The sequence below is a fragment of the Amphiura filiformis genome, unplaced genomic scaffold, assembly GCF_039555335.1.
Source record: "Amphiura filiformis unplaced genomic scaffold, Afil_fr2py scaffold_22, whole genome shotgun sequence".
Lineage (NCBI taxonomy): Eukaryota > Metazoa > Echinodermata > Ophiuroidea > Amphilepidida > Amphiuridae > Amphiura > Amphiura filiformis.
This window is the reverse complement of record NW_027305486.1, coordinates 1,963,107-1,979,602: the sequence shown is the minus strand read 5'-3', so window position 1 is coordinate 1,979,602 and position 16,496 is coordinate 1,963,107. Positions and strand designations below refer to the sequence as shown.

At 37.2% G+C, this 16,496-nt stretch overlaps 2 protein-coding genes across 3 annotated transcripts; both read right to left on the bottom strand.

The window, feature by feature from the left end:
- Positions 1–439: 439 nt before the first annotated feature.
- Positions 440–8,758, bottom strand: LOC140143488 (metabotropic glutamate receptor 3-like). 2 transcript variants are annotated; one of them, XR_011857757.1, is made up of 3 exons: positions 7,926–8,758; positions 4,656–5,675; positions 440–2,918 (listed from the first exon to the last, which is right to left on the bottom strand). XR_011857757.1 is itself a non-coding variant. In XM_072165320.1 (2 exons), exons 1-2 carry the CDS (start codon positions 8,718–8,720, stop codon positions 4,986–4,988), a joined length of 1,485 nt encoding a protein of 494 aa, XP_072021421.1. In that variant the 5' UTR covers positions 8,721–8,758; the 3' UTR covers positions 440–4,985. The 2 variants fall into 2 exon arrangements, 1 of the variants encoding a protein (XP_072021421.1); XM_072165320.1 differs by having other exon boundaries at positions 440–5,675.
- A 143-nt stretch (positions 8,759–8,901) lies between these two features.
- On the bottom strand, positions 8,902–9,821 carry LOC140143526 (metabotropic glutamate receptor 5-like). Its single transcript, XM_072165356.1, has 2 exons — positions 9,030–9,821; positions 8,902–8,997 (listed from the first exon to the last, which is right to left on the bottom strand). Exons 1-2 carry the CDS (start codon positions 9,819–9,821, stop codon positions 8,902–8,904), a joined length of 888 nt encoding a protein of 295 aa, XP_072021457.1.
- Between the last annotated feature and the right edge of the window lie 6,675 nt (positions 9,822–16,496).

Here is a 16,496-nt window from a genome sequence, read left to right as displayed (position 1 = left end):
AATATGATTATATTTGACCAAACAAATGGGTAAACTTTGGGAGGGTTGAAAAATGAGTTTTCTACTCAAAGAATTTAAAAATTTTCAAATCAATAAAATGTATGTCAACTTATGCAAAGGACTGTTTTGTACTTTTAGGGGCTGGTGGAGTTATTTCTTTTGAACCATGTATTTAGACTTAAGTGTGTTAAATAAAACATTATTATTATAATCAACAAAATGTATGTCAAGTAATTCAATGGAATGTTTTGTAAGAGGGAGGTGGAGTTATTTCTTTTCAACCCTGTATTTACACTTAAATAAAACATTATTATTATTATTATTATTATTATTATTATTATTATTATTATTATTATTATTATTATTATTATTATTATTATTCTGTTCACCACAAAAAACACATGAATACATTCAGGAGTATTACCAGGAATTATGGGGCATATTAGGGTATAGACGAATCCAATTTCACGCATTCCTACACCTTAATGACAGCCATTGCTGGGCCCCCCTGTGTCTATCCCACCTAAAATAAGAAATGATATGGCTTTGGGGGATATTAAACTGCATTCCATCACTCGTGTTACACGTAGATAAAAGAATGATAAAAGTTTACAACACAACACAATTCAACATTGATTTTTAAGCGGATTTAATCCATCCAATTGGGCAGTAACAACACCAGTTTGGTGCAGACGGGACCCAGTAATGGCCGACTGAATCTTGACCATCACTTGGCTCGTTGGATTCGTCTATAACCATTATTTATTGGAATTTAACCATCGTCCTATATTGATCCATTTTACATTATTTATGTGGGGTGTGTTGGCACTCCGGCTACATACTACTATAACCCCTGGTTACGCAGATATATGAGACGTGTCATGTCAAAATCAGACACTTTTGGGCAGGATATCAATTTTGAGGTTTTTACATATCTTAAATATAGAGATATTTTGCTTCACAACGCCGTTTTCCCCAATGAGATTGGACATTCCTAAGCGAAGATATTGAGTTCGTAAGTTATGGTATTATAAAATTGGAAATTGAGGTATCGGCTTTTAAAAATATTACTGACAATGTTGAGAGTAGGAATTACCCTGAAAAATGTCTAAAAAAATACAAGATGCCAGTTATATTCCGGTCTGAAACTATCAGACAATATTCTAAACATTAATAACATCACAAATTCGCAACAACCCCAAATTGTGAAAAAAATTACGATCCTGCCCAAAAGTGTCTGCTTTTGACATGACACGTCACATATTACCCTTTTTCCATAGTTAGCGCAACTACTAATATAGTGTTTTTAACATAATTAGAAAAAAACTGTACTTTTGAAAATATGATTGATGTAGGATATTTCTTTCTTGCCGAAAGAAAATCTGAAATCTATTTACACTATTATAAAATACTTGTTTCCATAACACAAATTCAAATACCGCATCACTCCCTGCAGTGTTTATAAAGTAAACAACAACATGATTTTGCCCCGTCACTTATAGAGGCCTTGCATGTGACGTATCATCCCGTAAATATGGCGGACTACACAAATGCATTCAACGAAAGCATGATTGCAATCTACGGTGACAGTTCGTCTCACACACATAACCCTGCACTACGATCAAATAGGTTGATGACAACATTTGATTGAATGGACTGCACTCCGCCATAACTACGGTGAAGGACACCGGCTCAAATCCTTTGTTTGGAGCCAATCGATAATTTCATGCAGGTCCTCTATTAAACTTACCATAATAAAACATTACCATATTAAAAATACGCGTTTTTGATCAACATTGTCTTTGTAAAAAAAATCAATTATGGGATGCACCAGTTTCAAACTTGAATGCGCCTGGTACATATAATAGCATCATGGCCATGCGCTATACAATCAGTAGTTGTACATGGTTGTACATCCATGAAAGACAAAGTATTCACCTATTATACTACCATGAATAGAAAGTTAATACGAATTGATGTAATAATCGGATTAACTACCATAGCAATAGGTGAAAACAATTTTTGAAATATAGCGCTGCACTGGAACGTTCACGCAGTAGCTCTGCATTGAACCATATCATGTTGATCACTCGCACCTGTAAGATAAGTATCTTTGAAAAGACCGGTATTGTATTCAATTTATGAGTGCAACCTGCTCGTAGTGCAGCGCGATGTATTCAAAAAATGTTTGACGAATCAAATTGGACGCATTCCTACACCTCAATGGCAGGCATAGCTGGATCCCCATCGATTCTATCCCACCTAAAATTTGAAATGATGCGGCCTTGACGGGGACTTTAAACTGTATTCCATCACCCGTGTTATACATAGACAATAGAATGATGAAAGTTTACAACACAATACAATATAACATCGATTTTTAAGCGGCTTTAATCTACCCAATTGGCCAGTCACAACACCTGTTTGGTGCGGCGGGGAACCAGTAATGGCCGAATGAATTTTGTCGATCACTTGGCTCGTTGGATTCGTCTATTGTTATGGTAGTTAATCCGATTATTATTATATATACGCTTCGCCAGCGTATTGCGTAATATTTGCCGTAGAAGAAGTGATGTAACATGATTAATTATCATAGCGATAGGTGAAAACAATTTTTGAATGTATTGTCCTGCGCTCTAAGCAGGATGCACTCCTCGCCTGTCAGGTACGAGTAAACGTACATGGATATGAATTTTCCATAATATGATCCAGGTCTTTATGCCTATTCCTTGATAGTCAATGGTGAGGTGCAGAGTCTAGTGCAGGGCAATACATTCACTTTTCGCTGTGGTAATTAATCCTGTTACAGGTAAAGCGGTGTACGCCCGCTCTGTCGAAGTTCCGCTAGAAGATCCAGTTAGTATTTTCCTGTATCGGAGGGCTCGCTATTGACTAAGTAGGCCATCGACATAGCTCACCTTATTTATATATTCGTTACGATTACCGAATAGGGTGCAACTTGCTAGACTTGAGTCCAGTCCTCGTTTACGGAGTTTAGGGTTTAGGGTTGGGGTGGGGCAGTCTTGTAATAAGACTAGTAGAGTTGCACCCTATTCGGCAATCGCTCCATTTCAGCGACCTTCTACATAGCGAACGTTCTTTCAAATTCGACATAGTGGAACTTCGACATAGCGAACATTCAACATAGCGAGCCTTCAACATAGCGAACCTTCAACATAGCGAACCTTCAACATAGAGAACCTTCAACATAGCGAACCTTCAACATAGCGCCGGCTGTAACCGGCATAGACATACGTTACGTTACGTTACGGGGACCAAATATATTTTTTGAAATGGCGTTGCCCATGAGTGTTCATTTTTTCTTAATTTCACTCATTGAAAGACTTATTTTAGGTTTAGTGGTATGATCAAGTAAAATCAGTGGGAAGTCGGAAATATTGATTTTTAGATATAACTAATCAAAGGAAGTATCTTGTTTCCTATTGTTTTGGAAACTCTTTAACTACTCATATCTTTTGACCTGGTTGTCCAAATTCAATGGGGTTTTCTGCAAAATGTAGCTTTGCAAAGTGCTGTTTACAGTCTTATAAGAAATTGAAAATTGATTTTTCTTGATCACACCACAAAGCATGATTTGTAACAAATAAAAACATTCAAAAGTATTCATTGAGCAGGGCTGTTCACAAGACATCTACCCCCATGCCCCACCTGAATGTGATGTGGTAACCCGTAATCATCGCCGAATATTCAATAGTATCATACCCATATCTCTAACAAAAGCACCAGTTTTTTTCCACATAAAATATCCCAACGGTTAATCAAATACACTACATTACGACCGGTACGCTAGTTCGAATCATTTGTCTGAAGTCATTCAATACAGTTTGTCCACTCTGAAGTACAAAGTGACAACGCGTGCGTATACAGCGCGTGAACAGTGCGTAGTGCTGCGTCTCTACTGCAGGTATACGTGCCTTCAAAGTGGGCACAATATGTGCGCCCGCGTCTGTACTTTGTACTTCAGAGTAGACTGACTGTAATGCAGACGCTGATCCCAACGGTAAGTCATACTGCAGTTACTGTCCGTTTTCCTATACACAATACACAGTGCTCTCACCATTGACGCGCGACCTTTACAAATAGTGTATGTTAGAAGTATAGGCATTTGCCTAGTTAACATCACTGTGTGAAAAATAACCGGCCAATATTTAAAGTATTCTCCAAACTTCTAGCAAATATATTTCTCTAACATGGCCTAAAATTACAGCTAGGTTAGATGTTCAGAAATAGTCCCACTTTGGTAAAATATGAGTGTAGGCAAGGCATAGCTAGCCAACTCCCCGTGTTAATTGAATGGATATTTGACCGAAAATATTGGCAGCGGACCGCTCACTTCTGAAGGATGCCACAGAAAAACGGTACAAGCTACATTTAAAGTATTCTCTGAAATTCTAGAAAATATAGTTTTGCAACATGTCCTAAATTTTTAGCTAATTTAGGTGTTTGGAAGTATTCGCACTTTTGTGTTTTAGGAAGGATATGTTAACGACAGATAACACCAAAAAATATGAAGAAATTATTTCCAAACCGTGTTAAGTCAACAATCATTATGTTGCTCATTTTCAAGAATGCTGTTTAACAATAAGCAGAGTATTGTCTCATTTCGTGAACAAAGGCCCACATACCATTGTTACCTTGCGTTTCCTTTATAATCGGTTACCCAACTGAAACTATAATACCAGCTCATTGCGATACCGCACAGATAAGGTCGTGGTGAATTCTACTGTAGACATGACTGCATCATGTTGAATACACTACATTACGGCCGGTACACTAGTTCACATCGTTTATCTGAAGTCATTCGATAAACGGTCCCACATATGCAGGAAATCATTTTTCAATAGAGTGAGAAATCCAAATGTTAGGAACTTGGCAACAAGTGTTGCCGAAACGTACACAGTAAGTGCATATTATCTGACTTTCCCTGAGTATTTTCAATCATTATGGCAATTTTGTTTTCTATATTATAGCCAGTTCCCTGCTTCTGAAGGATAAATATGCCCTTGTCCAGTTAACGACTGAGGTGGATACACGGCATCAGAATCCAAAGACGAATGCGTCTTGACCATACTAACAGTAGACACCGGCTCGCGCGCAGCTATCGCCTCACCGTACGACCAACGACGACCATCAAAATTAGTCGCAGACGATATCGCATTCACGCGAGATCTTGAACGCAATACTCTTCCAGCTCCTGATCTTCCACCCTCAGAAGGCCAGCTTACTTCAGCGGGTTTAGCTTTTACATCGCGCGCTATGTATATGTTCATATCAGCATCCGGTACCAAGTAAATAGCGTATAGTTTGATCAAAAACAAGAATATTAAGGTAACACTGGCACTGATGATCATTGCAAATGATAAGATCAGTACTTTCCAATTCGCTATCGGTGCATTGACATACGATGGTATGAAGAGTACCCATATTACCAGTGTAGTGTACACACTAAAACCGATGAACCGAGATTCCTTGTAGTTTTTAGGCACCTTACGGGTAAGAAATGCACAAACACTGCATAGTATAATGAGAAGAACATTGTAGACGATAGATACGGCTAGTTCTGTGTCATTTTGGTTGCAAGTGAGTTGATGTTCTGGTTCTTGGATAATAGACTCTGGTGGTGTAACTATCAGAAAGACAATAGTTATTGCGACCTGTAATAGACAATTCAAAATATAAGAAAAGGACGCACATTACAATGAGAATAAGCTATAATGAGTATGACAAGTAATTTTTACACTTACAACTAGCTATTGTTATACAAGGCCGAGTCACTTACTGGCCATTCAATTAGCTTAGATTCTTTTCAAGTATTTAAAAACATAAAAATGGTGGTCAAAGATTAAAAATATTAGCACACCCTTAGGCTTAAGTGATTTATACTTATTAAATTCCAAAGTTCAATTTAAAACCCCATTTCTTTTCAATTTTGCTTCATTTTAGGCAGTTACTTAGGTTCACCAGAAGGTTCGCTATCTTTTCGCAAATCGAGTGACACGGTCTATTCTCACGGAGAATATACCCTACCAAATAAAAAAAAAATAGTAATCTGTCCACCAAGAGGCCTCCACGGGGCAATTCGTACAAAAATACAATAAAAGAGACCTGTCCCTCTGACACTTATAACTGTCATGGCTGCCATTTCAATTGTTATAATCGTTCCGGTTATTGGATTGGGACTATAGGTGATGATGGTCCACCGGTTTTTAGGGTGAAGCTCCGCGAGGTATGCAACTTTGTATGTTTTTCAAAGTAAAATATACTGCGCCAAAAACTAACACTTTGAAAAATAATCATAATTTCAAAACTGAAACATATTGAGGTAAATTTATTTTTCAGTTTTTAAAAAGTTTAAAATGGTTATCTCTTAAATTTAATTATTTAAAATATTTTAATTGTAACATTACTTTACAATAAATGAATGAATAGTAATTAAAGCAAAAAAAAAAAAAAAAAAAACTGTCGAAACACTACCATAATGTTTTTTCCGTTAAAAAGGGAGCTGTTGTAAACTGCTTATCCACAAAAATAGCCTGTTAAGTAATGTTTTTTTAGTTGGAAGAAGGGCCTATAATTGTACACCCTCGGAAATCAACTTTTAATCGACATCTATAGATCAGAAAATTGCGTAGAAAACGAAAAGTTTATGTGCGTAGAAAACGAAAAGTTTATGTTTGACTGAGCCAAATTTTATACAACATGGTTCAAATTTCATAATTGGTCAGATTTTGTCAAATCCACACCACAGTATTCCGCTGGTCATTACTATTTAGAACAAGTACATCAGTTTGACCTATCTGCGACATACTGATCTTGTGTTATAAGCAAAAATGTCAAAATTGGGGGGGGGGGGGCAGTTTTTTTGGCCTATACTTCAGTTGGCCCTTCAGAATTTTTGGTCAACTTTATAGTTTTTCAAATTAATATAGTTTGCTAGCCAACAATTTTCCCCTCAGCTTTACAAGGAACGTCAAACGGGGTTATGTCATAGTTTTGTCAGAATTTGTAAAATTTATAAATTTTGTAATACGGAAATCGCCATCTACTAGGAGGTTTCGTTGCCTAGGAGGTTTCGAAACATCGCAAAATAGGTCATGGCATAATAGGCCATATGGTCTACAATAAAGGTTGACGTTTTTGTCTGATTTTGGCAATAACAAAGCATTCTAGAAAATAATTCGAGGCCAATTCAATAGGAATTGAATTAGGAGTTCTTTACGTTTTTGACCACTGTGTGGGCAAAAAAACGGACCACCCCTAATAGTGATCTTTTTGCTTATAACTCAAGTCGCAGATAGGTCAAACTATACTAATATCTGAATTGTTATGACCTGATTAGTTTGGCTTAACTGCATGCATAAAATCATTATAGACACGTACGTTCATCGTTAGCTAACGCCAACTTGTGGTACTAAGAAATATGCGATGTTATAATCAGTCGTCTTAGGATATTTAAATAAAGGCACTTAATGCCCACGTGACCAGATGTCTGGAAAAGTGACCTTTGGCACAGCGGGTGGTCTTCCTGTGTATTTCAATTGAAAACGCGGGATTCATGTCCAAATTTTCTACCAAATTTGTCATTTTTTTGTAAAGTATTTTGTAGTATTATTGTAAGAGTTTCCGTCGATAACTTTTTTTCCGTCGACCAAAACATTCACAATTTAGTTCTTGAAAACATACTTAAAAAAAATAGAATCCCTCATTTTTTAATTAAGTTGCCTATTAAATTTTCAGCAACTTTGATGATATTTGTCTGAAAAATTCCTATCTCTTAGCATTGTAGCACATCTACTGATCACTTGGTGGTCTTGGTATGGCGACGCCCATGGGTCATGGTGGGCATTAAATTTAGTGCCTTTTATTTAATACCCTATGGTAACTGATAATAGTTTAAAGATTACCTGGACCAAAATGAAACTGAGCGAGAAGAATATCTCCGATGCCGAACTAGTGAAACCAGGTCTCCTGGTGTTCCTCGTCACTGCTTTATATCGGCGAAAAATAGTCCAAGTATGAACAAGCAAAGGCGCAAAATGTGTAGTAAAACACACCATGTATCCCGACCGCAGAAAGTAACAACTAACGGCGGATGGCTTGGTAACAAATGAAAAGACAAGCAGGTATGAGAGCATTACACCAAACAGGATGAGAAAGCTGACTCCAAGACCAGATGCATGAATCAGAGAATGGTTTCTGTTCCATATATATGCTCCAGTGACAATCATACCACAAATAAGCCCGATGGAATCAAGGACTATGATGAAGCTAGTCCATGGATGACGCCATTGAGGAGGCCCTTTGCATCGTGAAATTGGTAACTCATTATTGGCGTCGCTTCCCCATATTACAACACTTTCATTGATAGTCCATTGACTGATTGAGTTCCAATCTCCAACAGGTACCAGCAGGCATTCTTGATCATCATTACATTGGAAGTTCACCATCTCATAACGGCCTATATCTTCTCCAGCGGAAAAGAATGAAACATTATGCTTGTTGTAACCCATAAAATTCAGACTCGTCATGTGATCGTAAAGTTTTCTACCGTAGGTGCCGTTAAATTTCTCTCTGATTTCTTGTACACATTTTGCGTCTAAACCAGGGCATTCTTCCTTCAGAAGTTCGTCTAATCCATAAGCAAATACCAACACAGAGTCCATCGTTCTGGATACGCCACTCTCCTTGCTGAAGCCCATCTTTAAGATCGAACTTTCTGTTATAAATTCTTCAAACCAGGGATTGCGATTACCAGGACTGACATTTAGGAAGTAGTTTTCAAATTGAGGTACTATTTTATCCACAAAACGTAATTTCAAAGTGCCTTTTGTAGCACGCGAGTACTTTTGGATTTCGTGAACGTTTGACCCCCAACCGTCGCTACCTATGAGCTGAAATTTCCCAATAGCATCCATTGACTCCATTGCTTCGAAGAAAAGTCTCGCATATGTCTGATGAGTGAACAGGATAACCACTCTGGTATCAGAATGATTCAAAATTGATTTTACTATAAAATCAAAATCTGACCTCGTTGATCTTGAATCAACCCCAAATTGTTCGGCAATACAGATACGGTCTTCAGTTTGATTTTGAAACCGTTTGAATGCTGTTTTTCCATAGCTGTCATCGGTATAGACAAATGAAACTGACGTCCAATTAAAGTGGTTTAGTAAGTCAATCATTGCGTCAATCTGGAATTTGTCCGGGGGTATAACTCTCAAGAAGAATGGGAACATAACAGGATCAGATAATTCGTCGCTGGATGCAAAGTAGCTGACGGTAGGCAAATGGAAGGCACTGAAATGGAAGCTTATGGTAGAGGTTATCTCACTCCATTCTGCACCAACAACACCAATGAAAGGTGCATGTGTCTTGCTTTCATTATCCACTTTGGATATCGCACAAAAGTTTTCTTCAACGTATCTACAATTTTCCTTGTACATAACTTGATTGATCGCTTGTTTCACAGCCAGTTGCTTTTGAGCACATGTATCGTAAATGTCATACCCAAGTGTTATGTTGGGTAAAATATCAGTTCGTTTGTTTATTTCTTCCAACACAAACACCATAGCTTCTTGTTTATGAAGCGTAGCAAACCCTTCGTAATCATATTGACGATCAGAATTGGCGTTAGTACAACCTTGGTCGTGTAAGTCATCGAATAGCGCACCGAGTATAAAATCACCAGGACCAACATAATGTACAATACTTTCATCATCGCATTGGCTGGTGCTGTCTCCTCTGCAATGATAAATCAGTGCAAAGATGAAGATGAAAATTGCGTAGTCCCCTTTAGCCATGTTATTGGTTTGAGTCTACCATTCTAAATTGCGATTTGTATTTACTCTAGAGTATTCGTGCAAATGGCGTTAAATTTATACATGCGATAGAACAGGATCACGCGTGGAGATATAAACACACATGTACAAATAAATATATTATTATTGCCAATTGAAGTATAACAATTTGCATAGAAAACTAATAAACCACAACGCTGTGTAAAAGTTTGTTGACATTTTGTAGCAATTACTACAAATCATAGCAATGGTCAAAATTATTTGAAGGTTTGGTTTCTTCTTGCCTTGGTTTTTATTTGAATTAAACATGAACAAGTTTAAGTGAAAAGTTTCATGGACCGGGAATCCCCTTTAAAGCCATTATGTACGATTTCTGTCAAATTTTAATTTTGTTATTCTTTATCCAAAATGTTGAAATAATATTAGTAATAATTGCCAGAAAGGGTTGCTGTCCATTGCTGAAATAACAAGGTAAGGTGAAAGAAATCCCACTGGTTATTTTGGCCATTTAACATGCAGTTCTATTGGATGACATAAATTCATAATTATAATAATTATAACTTTATGTCGAACTTTGCTCTGTTGACCTACAAAGACAACAAATTTGACCGATTGCCTCACCCCACCCTGGTGCAATGGGAAGCTGTTAGGGGTGTCACGGTCGTTGTACTGTTGAACCCTGCGCCATTTTGTAGGCAGCAAACGTGGTTCCGACATATTCGAATAACGGCGGAATAAATGTAAAGCGCTTTGAGGCTGTTTTCGACATAAAGCGCTATATAAACATCTGCATTTATTTTTATTTTTCATTTTTTATGTAGATCCAGTTAAACAAGAAAGAAGTCGTAAGAAAAGGAATTTTCATAATCAAATGAAATCAAGAAAACGTAAAATCAATGGGATTATTTTTTTTATTATTTTATACGAACGAAATTGTTATTGTTTAATTGAGTTGCAATATTGCTCAAATTTACAGTTTTGTCACAAAATAACAAGAAAATATAATTCTAAATGTTGTGATTTGATATTTTCTTTCAGGTGCACTTATTTTTAATTATATATTTTCTGGAAAAATATTTTTCTGAAAAAAAATGGGACGAAATCTGAACAACTCTGTTAAATGAGCTCTCACGCCTCTAGCAAGAGCAAATTTCTCAATTATGGGGACACCGAGGCTGGTTTAATACGAGCCTGACAATGTCACATTTTATATAGCTTTTATAAATGTATAATTAGCCTATATTTTGTGGCAATTTTGTTTTGAAGGAAAATGTAAGAACATAATAACCGTCCCTAGTAGAATATTTGGGAATAGAGGGCGATGTTATCAAATCAGTGTAAAACCGTTTTTACCAACAGTGTCGAGAGCTGGGAGTGGTACATCCATTACTGTGACAGCACATAGGTGGAAAGACCTGTCGAGAATTGAATACTCGACTAAAGGAACATCAGAAAGAGCTAGAATTGGAAGGGGTCCATACGTATTTATAAAATCAAATATATGTAAGTTAGCTGAATACATAATAATGTCGTTATTGAAATAATTTACGGGGTGACAAAAGTATATTCAGATCCCTAGGGAAAGGGCAAGGATATACCACACGCGACCATGGACTTTCCATAAAGCACCTTAAATATATTATAATTGATTGCAAAACATGGAAAATCAACTCCTAACAAGCATGACAAATTATATACTTCACACTTTATCTTACTCCTTATCATACGCATGTGAAGATTATCATTAATAAATATGAACCTGAGAATATAATGATCTACTGGACTTGACGTTTTATAAGTGGCAATGTTTCACATCCTATCTCGGATGCAGAGTTCGTTGACTAGTGAAACGGATGTTGTGTCACAGGTCGAAGATAAGCTAAATCTTCGAGGGATCTTCTTGATGGCCTGATCCAAGATCAGATTATATTCTCAAATTCAAAGTTACTTCTTATCCTTAAGGGCTGGGGTAGCGACGTTGGTCAGGGTAGCCCCTGTCGAAAAGTAAAGATGACCTACACCCATTATCATGTGTGATAACTGCCATGGGTCAGTTCATGCCATGTATACTCTTTTTTTCCTAACTTTTATATCTGGTAAGATTTTTGGGGCAAATTAGTGAAAAATCGGTATTTTACACATTTTTCATTAAAGAGAAATGTCAGAAACAATCGCTGTTGGACATTTGTTATACATACATACACACAAAATTTCAGTATGGTTTTAGCAGCTGTGAGTTTTCCATTTTTCTGTTACACTTTGATTTGTCTTCAAATTTCACTGTTTTCTGACGATTTTACACATGTACTCGCATTAAGAATCATTTTTCACAATGGGATGCTCAAAATTTTGGTTTGATCGTCGGAAGTCCTTGGTAACATTGTGCAGATTACATCCGCATTTCATTCAAGTCACTCTTCGAGTGTATTTTGGTTGTTACCGAAGTTTGCAAGTGACAAAAACAGTGTGTAACATAGGCGAAACACGGAAAACCGATATTGGTATAATATCATCGTTTTCATTTTGACTGAAAAATGTCGGTATGTGGGCTTAATTTTACATGTCAGATCTTGTTACTCACCCAGTAGTTGCTAGAGATGCTTGCGGAATTTTAAACGTCTTTCTTTTTTGTCTACGAATTGAAGTTCCGTCATTATTTAAAGAAATTTGATTCATGTTTACAATCAGTTTTGATTCATACCGGGTGCCATATTTAATGATATTCTCGATTTTCTTTTCAAAGAACATAGCCCTAGCACAGAACCTTTTTGAACAAGCTACACAATGTCTGTAGTATAAACAAACAAGCAAAAAATACCCGTATATTAGGCTACATACTCCCTGGGCCTGGGAAAAGACTAAAATTCAGTGGGGGCGCTGCAAGTTCAGGGTTGCCACTAACTTGCAAAATAGCCCAAAATGGGCGACTTCTGACGAGTTTCCTGTCCTGTCCCATTAGAAACCAATGGTTATGAGGAAAAATTGGGCGACTTTTCGATCATTTGACCCGCCATATGGCCTCAAATAGTTTGGCAACCCTGTGACCCCGAACAGCTGATCGGGATTCGCGAACAGCTGATCGCGATCATGACAATTCTGACAGAGTGAAATGCATGTAATCCGCATTATTTTGTCGAGGGAAACACCAATAAAATAATAACTTCGACCTACAATTGTACTACAGCTTCGTGAGCGTATATAGCTACTGCTATGAGATGACATTGTGATTTTTGTACTGCAAATGCACGGCATCGAACTTCGAAGCACTGAGCAGGTTGTATGTATTATGTATTGTATGACAATGCACTTCACTACACTGTAGAGTGTTATTATACAGTGTGCTGCATGCTGGACTCTGGAACTAAACTACTACACAATGACTACCAGAAAAGGACATGTGTGATGTACTCTGACATTTATACAAGGTGGCATCTGACATTTTCTTATTGGAATTTACACACAATTGAATTCTAGACACAGAGTACATTCTCGATTCTGAATTTCGTAGTTCAAAAAAAATTACTGTACAAAATGTATGTCTACATCTTGGATCTTGGATGGATAAACCTCCAAAATACTCCTGGGGAGTTTAAACATGTATTGTAGGCCTGTAATTTCATCGACAAATCTGTTCATGATCAGGATCACCAATGTGACCATCCTTTTTTCATCATCATGTTCATCAGCTTCAAGCGGTATTGAATAGCCATGGGCCTATACTGCTACATTGTACATGTACTGCACTTGTAACAGACTTGACCGAAAAGAACATGTATTAAATAGCTAGCCTATTGAAATATTGTTAGGATGCCGTGAGATTTGTGAAAAATGACTACCGATGCACATGCAAGACAAGTACTGGTAATGATTACCATGTTACAAACATGACGTGGGACACACTGGAAACTTGCAGAACTCATGCTTGTAACTTGTTACCATTTCATGGAAAGTCACGGATCACAGATGAATTGTAGGCCTAGAACTTCCTCTACAAGATACATGTATCTTAGTGGTGTCAAGCCTCATCGTTTAAATTAGTGTTTCGAGATCACATTCAAATACCAAGAGTATACTTTAAACACTAATCCAGCTGTCAGTTGCAGTCCCTGTCCCCGGGGACTTAGGCTGGGATGTAATTTTGGAAACTGTTAGAAACATGTAAACAGTCCTGGCTAAGTCCCGGCGGGCGGGACAATATTTTCTTAGTACATCCCGGGCAAGTCCCTGCCCCCTAACCCCGGAGCAACTGCCAGAAAGATCACAAAATGTGTATGAATTCAAATCATTTATCAAAGAAAATAAAACATGGATTCCCCTGGTAAATTGATAGAACAGATTAGTGTTTCCCTCCACTTTACGACCCTGCACAGTTGAGAGCTATTCTTTTATAATGTCCTGGGTAGATCCCCCGCTTTTTCGAGATGCATCACATCCCCGTATAAGCCCTGGCTATGTCCCAGAATTGAGGGAACCCATTTATTTATTTATTATTTATTTTAATCATATTTATCCAGGGTAGCCCAATTCAGCCAAATAGCTGGTCTAACATGGGGCCCTGCTACACATATATACAATAATTTAAAAGCAACAATTTACAACATACAATTTATATAGTATATACAACTCTTAGACAAATTTAAAATACAAAAATACATACAATTTTCAAAGTAAATAAAAACACATCATTTACAAGTATATGCACAAAATTTTAGGACTTGAATCTTTGCTTGAAAGTCTGCATATTTGTTGAGCTTCTTAATTCATTACTCAGCTTGTTCCAAACTTCAACCCCACTGTATGAAAAAGATGATTTAAAATATACAGTATCATAACCATTCATGCAAGGCGGAAGAGCCAATACATTTGTCGCAGCTTGTCTGGTGTTAACATTATGCTTTTCGTGTATATACGAAAACCTGTTGATTAGGTACTGTGGAGCCATATCGTTTAGACATTTAAACATTAACAAAGATTTGAAATACATTGCACGATTTGGAAGTGATTCCCATCCTAATATAGGAAACATTATATCAGAAGACGTAAGGTAATTGGCACGTAATATGATTCTTGCACATCGCTTCTGTAACACACTTAATTTACGCATATCTTCATTGAAGCGACCAAACCACACTACACTACAATAGTCGAACTGCGGTTGAATAAGAGCTTTGTATAAAACATTAAGAGTGTGTACGTCAAGATATGTTTTAAGACGTCTTAAGAGTCCTATTTTACAAAAAAGCTTCTGTATAACAGAGTTAACATGATTGTGCCAGAGTAATTTAGAATCTATCTTTACACCAAGACATTTGGCACTATGAACTCTTTCAAGTTGACGATCATCAATGGTAACTGAAAAAGCAGAACATTTATCATTACGTAACTTAGGCTCACTACCAATGAGCATAACGTTTGTCTTTTCAGCATTAAGAAACAACTTGTTAACATTTAACCATGCCTTAATTGCAGAAAGATCTTCAGTGAGCTTTTTAGAAATAATATCAGTATCAGTACCATTTACAGACAGCGTGGTATCATCTGCGTACATGGATATTTTCCCATGTGATACTACATTTGGCATATCATTGATAAAAATGAGAAATAATAATGGGCCCAATATACTGCCTTGGGGAACACCAACTTTCATTTCAAGTGAATCAGAAACAATACCCTTAAAAGTAACTCTTTGCTTTCTACATGACAAATATGAAGCAAACCATTTAACTGTATCTTCAGATGCTCCAATATCGTGGAGCTTTCTTAGCAAAATATCATGATTTACGGTGTCGAACGCTTTTCTAAGGTCGATAAAGGCAACACCGGTCATTTTACCATTGTTGATGCCCGCAAGCCAATCGTCAACCATATCAACAAGAGCAGTTTCGGTAGAATGACCAGGACGAAAGCCTGATTGATGAACATTCAAAATACCATTTCGATTTAAAGTAGAGTAAGCATGGTTATGCATAGCCCTTTCAATGATCTTACTTATTACAGGCAGGATGGAAATAGGCCTGTAATTATTGGTGTTATCAAGATCACCTCCTTTATGCAAAGGGATTACTTTGGCTTCTTTCCACAAAGTAGGAAAAATACCCTTTGACAAAGAGAGATTCATAATATAAACTAAACTTTTTACAATGACTGGGCGAGCCAGTTTTAGTATCTTACAACTGACATCATCCAGACCTGTAGCCTTTTTATTGCTCATGGAGCGAATTTCTCTGTCAACAAAATCATATGAAATACATGGCATATTAAGAACAGGTTTAACTTGAAGATCTTCGCATGTAGCTGTTACCCATGAGCTGTTACACCCCAGGTCATCCCAAGTCCCCGCTTTTATACCGGGGACAGGGACTGGAATTGACAGGCACATAAATGACTATTGTAACTATAAAGATGGTGCCTGTGAACTTTGTGAATGTGATTGTGGTGGGGACTTCCCACATTAATTCAGTGACATTTTGGAAAGTGTGTTTCATTCAATCGGTACCGTACATGTACCTGTAGTACACACACATTGGCTTGCTGCCTGTAATGTCTAGCTGTCTGTTTTGCTGGCTGGCTGTCCAGGCAGTCGAAGCCAATTCATTAATCCACTGTGCACAGTGTGCAGCTCCAACACAGTTAACTGATCAACTTCATTATTATGTCTTCAGAATCTTGGCTCCTATA